Here is a 17,435-nt window from a genome sequence, read left to right on the forward strand (position 1 = left end):
CCCCCTCCTCCTCTCATCCCCCCCCTCTTCTTCCTCTCACCCCCCCTCTTCTTCCTCTCACCCCCCCTCTTCTTCCTCTCACCCCCCCTCTTCTTCCTCTCACCCCCCCTCCTCTTCCTCTCACCCCCCCCCCTCCTCTTCCTCTCACCCCCCCCTCCTCTTCCTCTCACACCCCCCTCCTCTTCCTCTCACACCCCCCCCTCCTCTTCCTCTCACACCCCCCCCTCCTCTTCCTCTCACACCCCCCCTCCTCTTCCTCTCACACCCCCCCTCCTCTTCCTCTCACACCCCCCCTCTTCTTCCTCTCACACCCCCCCTCTTCTTCCTCTCACACCCCCCCTCTTCTTCCTCTCACACCCCCCCCTCTTCTTCCTCTCACACCCCCCCCTCTTCTTCCTCTCACACCCCCCCCTCTTCTTCCTCTCACACCCCCCCCTCTTCTTCCTCTCACACCCCCCCCCTTCTTCTTCCTCTCACACCCCCCCCTTCTTCTTCCTCTCACACCCCCCCCTCTTCTTCCTCTCACCCCCCCCCCCCCTCTTCTTCCTCTCACCCCCCCCCCCTCTTCTTCCTCTCACCCCCCCCCCCCTCTTCTTCCTCTCACCCCCCCCCCTCTTCTTCCTCTCACCCCCCCCCCCCCTCTTCTTCCTCTCACCCCCCCCCCCCCTCTTCTTCCTCTCACCCCCCCCTCTTCTTCCTCTCACACCCCCCCCCCTCATCTTCCTCTCACCCCCCCCCCCCCCCCCCCCCCTTCTTCCTCTCATTACCCCCCCCTCCTCTTCCTCTCTCATTACCCCCCCCCTCCTCTTCCTCTCTCATTACCCCCCCTCCTCTTCCTCTCTCATTACCCCCCCCTCCTCTTCCTCTCTCATTACCCCCCCCTCCTCTTCCTCTCTCATTACCCCCCCTCCTCTTCCTCTCTCATTACCCCCCCCCTCCTCCTCTTCCTCTCTCATTACCCCCCCCCTCCTCCTCTTCCTCTCTCATTACCCCCCCCCCTCCTCCTCTTCCTCTCTCATTACCCCCCCCCCCTCCTCCTCTTCCTCTCTCATTACCCCCCCCCCCCTCCTCCTCTTCCTCTCTCATTACCCCCCCCCCCCTCCTCCTCTTCCTCTCTCATTACCCCCCCCTCCTCCTCTTCCTCTCTCATTACCCCCCCTCCTCCTCTTCCTCTTCTCACGTCCCCCCCCCCCCCTCCTTTCACAATCCCTCTTTGCCGGGTTCAGAATGACAGCTGTTGAAATAAGTGACCTGGATTTAGGAATCATCTGAATGCCCCTGTTACACAGAGAGAACGGTGGAGGTGACAGATTATCTGAGGTGACAGATAACAGTCCTCACTGATGAGCTGTAAACTCTATTTATGTCCGGTAATCTCTGCAAAGGTCTTTACGCCCAAGAGTTCATTCTGGTTTTGCTTGGCAGAAGGACCCAGTCTTCTTACTTAAGGTGGGAGAGAGGCCGCCCTCTCTCTCTCTCTCTGCCCCCCTTGGGTCTGTCGACAAAAGCTTGGCTCGAGGGATGACTTTCAATAGATCGCAGCGAGGGAGCTGCTCTACATTAACCCATTATGTAGCAGTTGACAGTATTGTCAAGTGTGTTTCTCAGCCCCATGTATAACCATTATGTAGTCTTAAAAACATCAAAATTGATTTATATACTGAATACTCGTCACTAACATTTTATTATAACTTCCCCCATTTCCCACCTAGTAGAACCCGTGTTTGGGAGTCCCCATGTTTCTTGAGATACGCAGCCCCTGGTGCCTGAGTAACGGTCAGTTGTCCTTAAAGAGAACTCTGAACAATTTTCCAGCCGCCCGCTCGGTGCTCTCAACACAAGAAAGATCTGTGATGTCTGCAGGGCTTGATCATTGATCAGACATCTCGTGTAGTTACAGTGGATGTAAAAAGTCTACACCCCCTTATTGAAATTACAGGTGTTTGTGATATGAAGCCTAAAATCAAGATAAATCACGTCAGACTTGTTTCCGTTGTTAATGTGACCTTGCAACCAACAACATTCAAGCGAGAAACATATAATGTTTAGGGGGGGGGGGGGGGGGGAGGGAATGTAAAAATTAAAACTTACAGTGCCCTGTTGTATAAATGTACACACCCCTAAGCTAATACTTTGTGGAAGCACCGTTTGGTTTTATTATATTTTGAACAAGTCTCTACCAACTAGTCTTGATAGAGACTTATTCAAAAGACTCAATGCTGTAATAAAAGCAAAAGGTGCTTATATGGAGTATTCGTTTAGGGGTGTGCTCACTTATGCAATATATGTATTGTCATTTTTTGTATTTTCACTTTCTTTTTCTAATGATTTCGCGATTTGATTTCTCACTTGAGTTTTGTCTTGATTTCAGGCTTTACATCACAAATGCCTTCAATTTCAATAAGTGTGTAGACGTCTGTATATTCTGCACTACACTTGATTCTGGATTGATCTTTTTCTTTAACTCCTTTTTTTTTTTTCCTTACCTTTGCTGGGAAGCACTGATTGCAGACAAAAATCTATTTAGGTTGATTTACTTTACAACTTGTTTCCCTTGTGGTTCTGCAATGACTATCATCATCATCCTCTATTTTTATAGCACCACTAATTCCGCATTGCTGTACAGAGAACTCATTCACATCAGCCCCTGCCCCATTGGAGCTTACAGACTAAATTCCCTAACACACAGACAGATACAGAGAGAAAGAAGTCAATTTTGATAGCAGCCAATTAACCTACTAGTATGTTTTTGGAGTGTGGAGACTGGAGCACCCGGAGGAAACCCATGCAAACACAGGGACAGCATACAAATGGTCTGGTCGGGAATTGAACTCCTGACCCCAGCGCTGTGAGGCAGAAGTGCTAACCACTAAGCCACCGTGCTGACTATCCATATTACGCTACTTAAATGCTGTTGAATACACAGACAGAGGTCCCGACTATATGTAAGTGTCAGGATCCTGCTAAATGCAGCAAATAGGGGTAATCCCAGGGAGGAGATTTAGCAGCATTCATTTTTAAAGTGGAAAACCCCTTTATACGGCTAGCATTACTTACAGATGTTCTGTACACTGATTAAATCAGAAAGGGTTAATCCACTTAAAACACTCCCTTGTACCAATCGAGGTTTTGAAAGTCCTCTATCCATTCAGAAATCAGATGAGATATGCACATTAACTACACAGAAGGAAAGCCGTCTATGTAGTCAGGTTTATACTGGCGCAGACTTAATCTCTTACAGCAGGCTTCTGTCAGGTTGTGCCCACAGGACAAAAAAAATAAATGCGTTCACTGACAGTGTGTATAAAAGCAGTGACTCACGGGTTATTCATACATTGTCTTCCCTGCAGATATTTTATAGCTTGGATATTTAGACTCACGGTGCAGGTAGGCCTCTGTGATGGAGAGCACACAGGATATTCCTGCTGTTCTATAGACGGCAGTGTTTTCTGTACTGCCCCCATGATAACAGAAGTGGATGACTGCTGGTCAGTTAATGGGGGTCTCCTACTCTTTATTCCTGCAAATTAGCTTAAAGGTGTATAGGGAAATCAGTGTGCATATATAGTTCTGTTGGGAATCTGCTTATATGAAGAAAGGATTTCACTATAGTCTCCATGGAACGTGTCATCTAGGTTCAATCTGCTCTACAATAAGCCTTTGCTTGTAATATAACTCTATCAACTCATTTCTTTAATCTTTTTTCTTTTCTTTTTTTTTATTGAGAAATTATCATTTTTAATAAAGCTGCTGTATAGAAGAAAAATAAATATAAACTATAATCTTACACAAATGTACAATAGAAGCCATAATAATGTGCGGTATACCTAAATCACAGCAAACATTCTGCAATGCGTTCCTGTAACTAGCTACCGAATGTGTCAAAACATCTGCGGTCTGTTTGGCTGTCTGGGTGGCTAATGTCCACATTATCCAGGCGTGACACAAATTATACATTTCAACTTTGCACGGTCATTTTGATAATTTTTAGCTGATGGCAGTGACCGCCGCCTTGATAATTATGACTTTTGGTATTTACATGTAACTGCCGGCATAAACTACTGCTCTAACCTGCAGCAGATATCATTATTTTATTGATATTAAATACTGATTATTACCACCTAGATGATGGTGTTGCTCAAGCAGTCTATCAAAATGATAGAGGCACACATAATTATAGGTACAGATATGCAGAGGGGGACATTTACAATTTTACTTATTTAAGAGCAATCCAGTGGGAAATCCATATTGCTTATAAATGAAATATTTGCTTTATATAGTTAAGACGTTGCTGGTTCAGTACTGCTCATTTGTATATTACTGCTGGTGTTATATACGCAGGGTTCTTACTGGTTCCTGTGAATAAACCTCTCTTCCTCTTGCAGTGACAGAGGAGAAGATGTCATTGAAACGCGGTTTCCAGCAGATCCAAGAGGAGGAGGATGATTATCCGGGCAGTTACTCCCCGCGGGATGCTTCTGCTGGTACTCTCCTGGTACGTGCTCACATCTCTGCCAGGACCCTGTAGCAGAAAGACTGGCCAGGCTCATTAACCCCAGTTGATCCCATATGTTGCTGGCTGCAAGACATTAACACATCTGCCAGGAGCATCTTCCATGGATGACCCCATTGTGTGCGTTCAAGGACATTTTCAGTTCTACCCTAATTAGGCAGAAAAAAAAGTGTGTTACAAGGTAGAAGCCCAGAATATAAACCAGTTTAGTCATAATATTTAAATAAAAAGTGACTTTAGGTCAGTGTGCTAGACTTAGTCTTGGCCGGTCAAGTTAAACAGGATATTGGGCCTTAGAAGTGACATGTTTTAGTAATAACCTGTCCTGTACACAGTGCAGTTCTGTTTTATCTATTCTGCAAATATTAGCATTTGTTTTTATTGTTTAGCAAATATCTGGTCTCTTATTACCTTGCTAGGGCCACTTCCCTTGTGGCCTCCACTTGCATTCTGTGGCGGCTGGAGCCTTCTGAGCTGCTCCCTCACTTCGCTATAGGCCACAAGCCTGGCCAATCTCACCAGGTGTTGTAAAACTAAAAGCCCCAGCATGCTTTGCCAGCCGATAGCTGGAAAGGCATGCTGGGACTTGTAGTTTCACAACACCTGGAGAGCCACAGTTTGGCCAGGGGGTAGTATAGGACGTTGTTGTGTGAGATCTTCAAAAACAAATCCACTTCCTGGTTTGCGGTCCGCACTATCGGCATTGATAAGTGAGCTTTGGTGGTCTGTTAACAAATGTTTATATTTTTCTATTCGCTTGCCTTATATTCCCTTTTTTGTTTTATTATTGACTTGTGTCTTGGTGCATATATGCAAAAAAAATAACCATATATATGTATTAACACATGTATAAAATATGCCCATACTAGGAAATATGATCTCCACAATTAACTTGTTAAAACAAAACTGCTTCAGACATTTGACCTTGCCAAAAACATTGTAAATGTGCTTATTTTGGCCCTTTTTTAGCAGATTATAAATCTAATTTACATCTGGTATAAACACCACGAAGAGCCTCTTTAAGGCAGCTCAGCCTCACAAACAGGCTGTCATGTTAGAGGTTAGTTCACTTTGAGATGAAGCAGGGTGTCTGTGTAGGAGAACCAATCTTCCAGCCTGCCCTGTATCCATACTCTGCTCTCAGATAAACCCCCTCACTGCGTGTCTTAGAAGGATAGTGCTGAGCATGCAGAAACTGGTTTTATGATAAAGGAGTAACGGGGAGCAACGGAGGCAGATGTACATTGTAGATGAACTGCAACGAAAAGTAGCTTAGGACGGAGGTTTAGGAGAGGGAGAGACAGGTAAATGGTACAATAGACAAAGAGGTTAGCCGGGAGTTTGAGGTGGATATTTTCTAATGTAGTTGGGGAAAGGTTATTTTCTAATAAAACAAAACATAAAAGTAATGTAATAATACAGCAGATTAATTAGAAGTGTGTGTGACCAATGGAGTGGGAGCTCACAAATAAAAGAGAAAACTGTGGACGTGCAGAAGTTCTGGTGTTTTGAGAGAGTGGGATTGAGAAGCCAGAAATGAGGTGTATATATAGAGAGCACAGGAACTCAGAAAACTCGGGACCAAAAAACAGGCATGACAACCGAAAGCAAAATCAATGTGTACTGTGTGAGCGCAGGTCTAAGGGAGTTTTAGAGAAGGAAACGAGCAGAGAGTGCTTTTCTAGAGAGCAGAGTGTGTTCTGCATCAAAATACAGCCTAGAAGAAAGCATATATAGCATATTAGTGGGAGATAACAACTGAAATGTGTGGAGCGGTAAAAGAGTGGATGGATATGTAATGCTTTTCAATTCATTTGGATTTAGCAATGGAACAGCGGAGTCAAGAGAACAGAAGGTTAGAACTATAGACCAGAAAGTTGATAGTCTGCATTATCATTAAATAGTGTACTTTACTATCTGTGCACCAGGAACTAGTGACCTCACAGAACGGGGATTATGCTTTACTGATGGTGCTAGTTTCTAGTGAATTGATTGGCTGATTATTGCTTTCACCCACAAAATAGCGGCCACTACTGTGTATAGAGGGTGGGTCCACTTTTTTTTTGTGAAACAAAACACAACTTTATTGCAAGGCTGGACAATCTTACAGTAATATTTAAACATGAAAAAATATCCAGAGATCTCTGATAGCATAGATATACATATCAAAATAAATAGAAATGGTGAAATAGAAATGTAAAATATGGGAAACAAGACTGTCTCTCCAGTCCACTTGGGGGGGGGGGGGGGGGGGCGACGACGACGACAAAAGGGTAGCAGTAGTGACTAGGGAGAAGTTCGGGAAGGAGGGAGAGGTGTAAGGCCCAGGGATGAGCAGAGCAGAGGAAAAAATGTTTATGGAAACTTGGTGGGCCAACTTTTAGAGGCTTTTATAATAGTAAAGTTTGGAAATGAAACAATAATGATACTTTGTTAAAAATCAAACAAAAAACTTCTGACATGAGAGAGAAATGGGTCTTGATATAAAGTGGGAGCAGTCACAGCTGCAGGGAGAGAATTTCTGGCTTATGAAAGAGGCTTAATGTCTGCTTATCTCTGATGTGCTTGAGGTGAGTGCTGTGGGTGTACAGGGATATTTCTGTTTCCTGCTCAGTACCAGGCACAGACAGCCTCGTGTCTCTGCCGATGATAAATTTAAGAGGCATATTGAGGGGAATAAAGGAAGATTAATTACCTATTAGATGATGAAAATAAAATGAGCACAGGCTGAGCTGAACACAAAGCAGCTGGGTTCTGTGCTGACCCTATAGACCTTGCTCTATTGTGTTTTACAAGCATTCGTGCATATATTAACTTCTCGTCGTTCAGTCTCTTTACTGCCATGTTTTGCAGCTCCCTACCGTTGTCCCCAACAGCTGACCGTGTATCGCCTCCGTACCCTGTGACATTACCGCATCTAAAACAAACCCATGTCATTTCTAACGTGGATGTTTCTTATTTTATAGTTCTACACTTGGTTAGGGCTCATCATATGGTGGCCAACTGTTTCCTCTGTTCTCTAGTGGAACACGGATCTCATGGTGGGGATTAAGCTTCACCCTCAGGAGGAAAGTGTCCTTCTCTTCTCATGCTTTAGCCACACTAGTACAGATAAGGGTCAGATTTTTTTTTTTATTTAACACTTCCCTTAACGCAGGGGGTTGGAGCTGGGCTAGTATGGTATTTGTAGGCCTAATAAATACCAAAATTAAAATTTTTAAATGAAATAACTAGCTCTGTTCCTGTGTATGAATTCACCAATCCACACAGTATATGTCTGTAATGCAAGTCTGCAGGCTTCTGTCTCAGATAAAGAAGCACTGCCAACCACAACATAGTTCAGCTAGTCAAGAACCCTATTGATCCCGACGTCGCTCAGGTAGAGGAGCGCCCTCCCCGACGGTTTCTCGGGTAGAGGAGCGCCCTCCCGCCTCCCCGACGGTTTCTCTGGGAGAGGAGCGCCCTCCCGCCTCCCCGACGTTTTCTCTGGGAGAGGAGCGCCTCCCCGACGTGGCTCGGGGAGAGGAGCGCCCTCCCGCCTCCCCGACGTTTTCTCTGGTAGAAGAGCGCCCTCCCGCCTCCCCGACGTGGCTCGGGGAGAGGAGCGCCCTCCCGCCTCCCCGACGTTTTCTCTGGTAGAAGAGCGCCCTCCCGCCTCCCCGACGTGGCTCGGGGAGAGGAGCGCCCTCCCGCCTCCCCGACGTTTTCTCTGGTAGAAGAGCGCCCTCCCGCCTCCCCGACATGGCTCGGGGAGAGGAGCGCCCTCCCCTCGCCCCCGACGTGGCTCGGGTAGAGGAGCGCCCTCCCGGCTGACTTTGAAAAAACTAACAGCACTAGAGCAGCTATTTTATCAATAATAAATGTTGCCTCTCTGGAACCAGTGTCTGGGAGTGCCCTCCTTCGTTATTTGCAGATCTTTGCATGCACTTTTATTTAGAACTAAATGAGCCCCACAACAATTACCAATATCATAGGTATCTTGATATTTATATCCTATAGATCTTGGGGTAGCAGTTTATGGCTTCTAGTTTTATTTTTAACTTGTGGATGAAAATAACATTTGTAAACGTAGATTAATAAAAATGGAAATGATCCATACAGAGTTATTATAATGATGTACATTTTTGCTTTATAAAATACAGTTTTACTTCTTAAATGTTTTATTCCTTCCAGCTGAGTGTGTGTAGCTCTAATTAGACCTGACTGAACTTCATACATTGTGCTAACGCTGTTCTCTTCCACCTAGTCCTGTCACGCAGTGAATGCCTCTCTTTCTTTCTTGTAGACGGAGGATCTCATTAAAGCACTGCAGGATCTGGAGAATGCCGCTTCTGGGGATGCTGCTGTAAGGCAGAAAATTGCATCCCTTCCACAGGAAGTTCAGGATGTGTCCTTGCTGGAGAAGATTACAGGTGAGACCAGTATTTGTAGTTGCACTGCGTACATCTTTTGGTTCTCTAGCTTTGTATGGTCTCTATACCCTGTGATGTCTGTCAGTATCATGGGATATGTAGTTAAGCATCTGCTGAAATGCATATTTTCCGCATGGTTGCTTTTATCACCTTTTTCATCACAGTGGCCTAGTGGTTTGCACTTCTGTCTCACAGCACTGGGGTCATGAGTTTGATACCCGACCATGGCCTTATCTGTGTGGCGTTTGTATGTGCTCCCTGTGTTTGCGTGGATTTTCCTCCGGGTGCTCCGGCTTCCTCCCACACTCCAAAAACATACTGGTAGGTAAATTGGCTGCTATCAAAATTGACACTAGTCTCTCTCTCACTCTGTCTGTCTGTGTGAGTGTGTGTCTATTAGGGAATTTAGACTGTAAGCTCCAATGGGGCAGGGACTGATGTGAATGAGTTCTCTGTACAGCGGTGCAGAATTAGTGGCGCTATATAAATAAATGATGATGATGATGATTAAGTCTATGCTGATAAAGCCTATAGTACAATTTTGGTAACTAGACCATGTCCCAGTCTGATTGACTTTGGCGTGACTGCTGATTAATGGCATTTTGTCAACCTCTCATGGCATAGTGCCATCTTTCAAATAATGTCCTTCCTTAATGTTTTATCACCAGACAATAACTACTAAACAGTCCAGAGATGGGGGGGGGGGGGGGAGTATAATGCCCAGATCTCCCCCATCCTGGCTTCATTAAACCTAACGTGTAACTCTCTTTAATGTTACAAGTTTTTAAATCTAGACAGAATGAGAAAAATGTATTATTTTCAAGTGTAGGTGTTATTATGAAAACCTATGTGTAGAATCCTGCTCTTTGCGTATTTGGATAGGTGGATTGTTGCCACGGCAAGAACCACTAAGTATTTCTTGGTGTTTAGAAAGAGAATAAACATTTGCTATCTGTCCACTTTCTTGTTACTTCAGAAAAAAAAACCAAAAATGGCCATTTTGGGTCGATTTGTCTTTGCCGCATCAGGCGGTATAAGCAAACTGGTGTTTTCTGAAAATTTAAAGTCTAAGGGCTAGATTTACTAAGCTGCGGGTTTGAAAAAGTGGGGATGTTGCCTATAGCAACCAATCAGATTCTAACTTTCATTTATTTAGTGCATTCTACAAAATGACAGCTAGAATCTGATTGGTTGCTATTGGCAACATCCCCTATTTTTCAAACCCGCAGCTTAGTAAATCTAGCCCTAAGTCTTCTGGGAAACACAACGGGTAAATATTTCAAGCTGAGAGTTTCTGGTGGGTTTGAAAAGTGGAGATGTTGTCTATAGCAACCAATAAGATTCTAGCTATCATTTTGTAGAATGTACTAAATAAATGATCACTTGAATCTGATTGGTTGCAATAAGCAACATCTCCACTATTCAAACCGGACGGAAAATCTCAGCTTGATACATTTTCCCCTAGTTATCATTTGTGTGGGTAATTGATAAACAAATTACTGATGTTGGAATGTGACCAGCCCAAATAGTGTCAAAAGAGGCTCCGCACCGGGGTGACAAAACGTATAATAGTGTGGTAAGCAGAAACTAGGGAAGCTGTTAAGTTACTGAACCCCGTATTGTTAATCTTTCAGACAAAGAAGGGGCAGAGCGTCTTTCTAAGACCGTGGATGAGGCTTGCCTCCTGCTGGCAGAGTACAACGGGCGGCTGGCAGCAGAACTAGATGACCGCAGGCAGCTGGCACGGATGCTATTGGAGTACACACAGATCCAGAAAGATGCTCTGAGCAACAAAGAGAAGAAGCTGGAGGTATGGCCCTCACCTGGTGGTTCTGTACACGGAATGGGTACACCTGACTTATTGGGTCATGGACCAGCAGGAAGCCTCTGGTATACTGTACAGAGATCCTTAAATATATCGCAAAGGAGAGTCAGTCACCAGCGAATAGCTGCGATTTAATCAATAAAATGTACAAAGGAGCCATTTACACTGGAAAAGATTTATAACCCTGTCCATGGTTCTCCTATAATGATAACTGAACAAGTCCAGTGATGACTGTTGTCCCATTACTTTATATTGTATTTATTCATGACTTTTATCCCTGTGTAACCCTCACTGCAGAACACAAAATTAATTAGTGGTTCAGTGACACTGAGCGAATTCTTGATAATCCCCAGTCACAACCTAATCTTTGTATTTATTATGCTTTAGTAGCACCAAAATATTACACAGCACTTCACAGGTAGAGTAAATGTATTTACACCAGTCCTTGCCCCAGTAGAGCTTGCAATCAAATTCCTTACCACAGGCCCAGTAATATACACAGTCCCAATCTAGTTAGAAACCAGTTAACCTACAGTCATGGCCAAAAGTTTTGAGAATGACACAAGTATTGGTTTTCACAAAGTTTGCTGCTTCAGTGTTTTAAGACCTTTTTGTCAGATGTTGCTATGGTATACTGAAATAAAGTAACAAGCATTTCATAAGTGTCAATTGACAATTGCATTAAGTTTATGCAAAGAGTCAATATTTGCAGTGTTGACCCCCTTCTTTTTGAAGACCTCTGCAATTCGCCCTGTTATGCTGTCAATCAACTTCTGGGCCACATACTGACTGATGGCCGCCCATTCTTGCCCAATCAATGCTTGGAGTTTGTCAGAATTTGTGGGTTTTTGTTTGTCCATCCACCTCTTGAGGATTGACCACAAGTTCTCAATAGGATTAAGGTCTTGGGAGATTCTTAGCCATGGACCCAAATTTTTTATGTCTTGATCCCCAAACCACCAAGTTATCACTTTTGCCTTAGGGCAAGGTGCTCCATCATGCTGGAAAAGGCATTGTTCGTCACCAAACTTTTCTTGGATGGTTGGGAGAAGTTGCTCTTGGAGGATGTTTTGGTACCATTCTTTACTCATGGCTGTGATCTTGGTCAAAATTGTGAATGAGCCCAGTCCCTTGGTTGATAAGCAACCCTACACATGATCTCAGGATGCTTTACTGTTGGCATGACACAGAACTGATGGTAGCGCTCACCTTTCCATCTCCGGACAAGCGTTTTTCCAGATACCCCAAACAATCTGAAAAGGGATTCATTAGAGAAAATGACTTTACCCCAGACCTCAGCAGTCCAATCCCTGTACCTTTTGCAGAATATTAGTCTGTCCTTGATGTTTTTGCTGGGGAGAAGTTTCTTCTTTGCTGGCTTTAACACCAGGCCATCCTCCAAAAGTCTTCGCTCACTGTGTGCGCAGATGCACTCACACCTGCCTGCTGCTATTCCTGAGCAAGCTCTGCACTGGTGGTACCCGATCTTGCAGCTGAATCAACTTTAGGAGACTGTCCTGGTGCTTGCTGGATGTTCTTGGGCGCCCTGAAGCCTTCTTCACAACTATTGAACCTCTCTCCTTCAAGTTCTTGATGATCTGATAAATGGTTTATTTAGGTGCAATCTTACTAGCGGCAATATCCTTGCCTGTGAAGCCCTATTTGTGCAAAGCAATGATGACTGCACGTGTTTCCTTGCAGATAACCATGGTTAACAGATGAAGAACTATAATTTAACTCAATCAGCATGACAGAGTAATCTCCAGCCTTGTCCTTGACAACACTCTCACCTGTGTTAACGAGAGAATCACTGACCTGATGTCAGCTGGTCCTTTTGTGTCAGGGCTGGAATGTAGTGGAAACATTGTTTTGGGGATAAAGTTCATTGTCATGACAGAGAAGGACTTTTAAATTAATTGCAATTCATCGGATCACTCTTCATGACATTCTGGAGTATATGCAAATTGCCATCATAAAAACTGAGGCAGCAGACGTTGTAAAAAATATTTGTTTAATTCTCAAAACTTTTGGCCATGACTGTATACCCCTTGGTGTGTAGGCAATCTCCATTCTTGTGTAACTTCGTTTATGGAAAAGTGCAATGTAAAGGAAACAGGCGGAGTGGGGGACAAAATCAAATGCTCTGCGGTGATGAGTTAAACTCCAACTCACCGCCAACACCCCCTCGGTACTGATGTCACAACGATGTCACTGTCACGATATGAACATGATGTGATTAGGTGATCTGTGCTGTCACTGACCTCTTGCTTCCAGTCACCATCTTCTTGCACCATTTATAAATGCGGGCTTAGGCTTCATTACAGTTAGGAAGTGGTTAACTGGATTCTCCTCTGAAAACAGCCATTATGGATTCTTCTGCTTATTGGGAGTACTCTGCGAAACAATAGTGCTGTCTGTCTGCTGTTTTATGCAGTTTTGATTTTTATGCAGGTTTTTTTTTTTTAAATAGGTTATGAACAGGGCAATAATCAGTTGCATTGGGAGCGACTGCATGATTGTGTTTGCTGATATACATAGTTTTAGACATAGTCACTGTGTACACAGTGCTGGATGGATGATAAATACAGGTCGGGAATGTCACCCTAGGTTCCTGGGCACAGTCTGTCCTTCAGTCCCCAGGAGACGTATGCAATGTTTGATGAGATGACAAGGGGTGGGAAAGTGGAGGAAGGGCGGGGGACATCCGTGGACACCATGGTTTCTAATGTGTCGGATTAACCCCTTGGTGGACACTGCATTAGAAGGAAAGGACTGTGTACGCGCGACTATTACAGGCCACTGATAACCTGTTTAATTGACCATTAGACATAAGAGAAAGGTGCTTAATATTAAGAATCTGATTTAACTATGATGGGGGGACCCCTTGCTCAAGGTTTGCCTGTTATGGATTAGGTTCAGCCCTGGCTGGTTAGAATTTGGGGAGGGGTGTGGGGGAAGGGGGAATCATGCTGCCTGTGGGGGTTTTTTCAGGTTTTGAATGATTTCATGTAATTGTATTTAACAACGTTGACCATGTTGTACCCGATGCTGGGGTCAATGGCCTGGTGCTGCACGGATAAGTGAACTGTTCTTCCCAGGAGCTTCTCACACTATCGCTGGGTGACAGCTTCCAGAGGACATTGTTCATTTTCCCAATTAGATGGTGAAATTAATAGTCTCTGCTCCCTTGTCTGAGTTAATTATACTCTCTCTTTCTGCTTTCATTGTCCAGTTCTCCCGCAAATGTACAAGCGGGATGTGGTTGGGTCAGGTTGCTGGTAAAAGGCACCTCCAATCACAGGCCTGGGTATGGTACGGGTCTCCTAGAAGACGCCACGGACATGAGATCAATCTGTTACACAGAAAGAAAATTTAGGCTTCTGTGATACTTTTGTGTGCCTTCTGTTTCAGCAGATTGCTTATGTCACTCTATTTACTGCATATGAGAGTCCACAAACCGAGATATAGGAAAACATATCCTTGTGGAGGATATTATAAGAATAGCGTTTACCGTAATTTGTGTTGTTTGCTTAACTCTTTCCAGCAACCTGTCTGTCTATGTCTTTGTTGGCACAGGACACCCTACAAGGATTCAGTAAATCTACTTTTTTGGGGGGGAAGTGCAGAAGGCTGTCTGTGACAAGTTTGCAGTGTTCTAGTTGTAAAAGAAGAAATAAAAAGATGGGGCATGGCCTGTGACATCATAGGAAATATAACTGAATGGTCTGATTTTACCATTTGAGACTTTTGTCCTACAGATTAAACGCATCCTTTTAGTCCACTGTCTGGACTGTTATACGTCTCTCTTAGTGCTGGTAATTGATAAATTAAGAAAAATTCAAATGCACTTTACTGAGCAATGGTAAAGGTCAGGAGAAGATATATTAGGGCATTGTAATGTCAGGATTCATGTGTGAAAAATGCATTTAGTTGGTCTATGTCAGGGTTTCCCAAACCCAGTCCTCAGGGCTCCCCAACAGTGCAGGTTTTCCGGATCACATGTGACATAATTAGGACCACCTGTGGATCTGTTACAATGTGTCAGTCAGTAATGAATACACCTGTGCTCCAGCAAGGAGATATGGAAAACCTGCACTGTTGGAGGACTGGGTTTGGGAAACCCTGGTCTATGTGATATTGTACGTATATCCACTGGCACCTTGCCATGGTTATTGTAACCACCGTTCACAACTCTCTTATGTTGCGTTTCCATTTAGTTTGGGATTTTTTCTAATGAGAAGGAAACTTTACTATCACTTCATGGTTTTCTTAGGAAATGTCCTTGATTGATCACTTGCCCTAGATATTTTCTCCTCATTCTGTTTATATTAATAACACTATCACCCCCATATAACTGTATTCCTCTCTCACTGCCAAGCACACATTGTACTAGCAATGCTACAGGTATTCTGATCTGTGGTTCATCCATGGCCATTTCACCTATAATCTCCAACTCCCATAATTCCCCTTCCTCCCTTTGACCTCAGTCACCAAATTGTTTTCTTACTCTCTCCCCCTTCCTATAAATTTTTAACAAGGAAATGCATCATTTCCTGCAGACAAATATTTAAATAGCCTCCAAAAATTCCCAAAATTAAAGAGTCCAGATGTTAGTTCAGTTTTTTGTACTATGTTCCCTCTTGATGTGTTATTGCAGCGCAGTGAAGGATGTGCAAGGGAAGCAAATGTTGAGTCATGATAGATCTCCATTAATGATCACACTGGGAAAGATTTGGTATTCCGTCCCAACAATAACAATATTCAATTGACTAATTATAGGGCGTGTACGTGGTGTTATTGTAAGAGTACCTGACACGTGTGAGACCTGAACAGATCCATCTGTAGACACGCTCAGGGTCGTATTTACTGCTGATCAGTTTGGTTTAGTACTGGCAGCAAATGCGGTATGAATTGGAAAGCTATGAAAAAAAACATTGATATTGCACACAGTATAAAAAACGTGTGCACAGCACGGTGGCTTAGTGGTTAGCACTTCTGGCTCACAGCACTGGGTCATGAGTTCGATTCTCGACCAAGGCCTTATCTGTGTGTTCTCCTCGTGTTTGCATGGGTTTCCTCCGGGTGCTCCGGTTTCCTCCCACACTCCAAAAAATACCAGTAGGCTGATTGGCTGCTATCAAATTGATCTTAGTCTCTCTGTGTGTGTGTGTGTGTGTGTGTGTGTGTGTGTGTGTGTGTTAAGGAATTTAGACTGTAGGTCCCAGTGGGACAGGGACTAATGTGAGCGAGTTCTCTGTACAGCGCTGTGGAATTAGTGGTGCTATATAAATAGCTGATGATGATGATGATGTGTTTAGTAAGTTGCACAGTTGTAATTTCATCATTCTCTATGCTTCCATGTTTTTTGTTTTAGGAATACAAGCAGAAGCTAGCTCGTGTAACGCAAGTACGGAAGGAGCTGAAGTCTCACATTCAGAGTCTGCCCGACCTCTCGCTGCTTCCTAACGTCACAGGGGGTCTGGCACCTCTCCCTTCTGCTGGGGATCTCTTCTCCACGGATTAGGACCAATCCTCGTGTTTGGGTGACTGATCCACCTTACACCATCAACATACACCAGCACAGGAGAAGGAGAGGAGCACAACATAGCTCAGAAAGACTGGAACTTTATCCTCTCTGTACGAAATAATGATGTTCCTACTGCACCATTGTAGCAGTGTATTAGTAATGGCAACCCAGTCCCCCACCTTCCTAAATCACCTGTAGTGTTCGCCGCTGATGGACGAAACCACATGGGCAGTTGCTTAGGGTTCATCATCTTCCCTGTGTTGTGTTTTTTTTTTTCTTTTTTTCTTATTTTTTTTTTTAAATTAGAGAGACTCATTTATGGAGCGTGTGCGCAGATTATGCTTCTTTACCAGCTTTCTCTGGCAGCTTGTCCTTCCTGTTCCGTTCAAGAGATGGGGAAATGAATTTGTGTTCAGAGGCAGCATGGCTAGTTGTCCTGTAACGTGCTGCTGGACAGGAGTAATACACAATATAGTGTGTGTCATTTCAGAACAACCGTGTCCTTGTATCTGTGTACAAACCTTTATTGCTAGATTTTCTGAAATGAAATTTCAAAATTCAACATGTTTTTCTCACTTCCCTTGTACATTGTTGATAAATTTGGAATGTGCGCATTTTTACACTCAGTCCTGTCTAAGTCATAGTTTTGTACCAGAGCAAAGATGGTGATAGAATTGGTTGACAACTTATTAAAGTGTTAGAATAACTGACGGTGCTGTTCACCATCAAGAAGAAACCAGCCCAGCACATGCTATTCAGCCTCCACTTTGTTTCATCATCAGAGGAACAATCGTATTCAAAGGGGAGGGGAACTCCAATGCCATTGTTCGCCTCTGTAATGTTGTTGTCGCTATGATGAATACATTTTTTTTTAAATGCACTTAAACAGCAGTCCGGACCTATCATTTCTCTGGTTTTTTTCTTTCCTCCTTCTCTCTCGCTCTCTTCTCTCTCGCTCTCTTCTCTCTCGCTCTCTTCTCTCTCGCTCTCTTCTCTCTCGCTCTCTTCTCTCTCGCTCTCTTCTCTCTCGCTCTCTTCTCTCTCGCTCTCTTCTCTCTCGCTCCCTTCTCTGCGTTTTTCGTCTTTCTCTCTCGCTCTCTTCTCTCTGCGTTTTTCGTCTTTCTCTCTCGCTCTCTTCTCTCTGCGTTTTTCGTCTTT

At 44.0% G+C, this 17,435-nt stretch overlaps 1 protein-coding gene across 1 annotated transcript in view; it reads left to right on the top strand.

The window, feature by feature from the left end:
* Positions 1 to 17,163, top strand: part of RPRD1B (regulation of nuclear pre-mRNA domain containing 1B) — a 38,163-nt gene extending 21,000 nt beyond the window's left edge. Inside the window, exons 4-7 of the mRNA XM_075177648.1 lie at positions 4,386 to 4,495; positions 8,799 to 8,925; positions 10,560 to 10,735; positions 16,125 to 17,163. Coding sequence (XP_075033749.1) covers positions 4,386 to 4,495; positions 8,799 to 8,925; positions 10,560 to 10,735; positions 16,125 to 16,274 — 563 coding nt within the window. The 3' untranslated portion in view covers positions 16,275 to 17,163. The remainder of the gene's footprint in view (positions 1 to 4,385; positions 4,496 to 8,798; positions 8,926 to 10,559; positions 10,736 to 16,124) is intronic.
* Positions 17,164 to 17,435: the final 272 nt, after the last annotated feature.

Source organism: Mixophyes fleayi, chromosome 6 (assembly GCF_038048845.1).
Source record: "Mixophyes fleayi isolate aMixFle1 chromosome 6, aMixFle1.hap1, whole genome shotgun sequence".
In the NCBI taxonomy this organism is placed as follows: Eukaryota; Metazoa; Chordata; class Amphibia; order Anura; family Limnodynastidae; genus Mixophyes; species Mixophyes fleayi.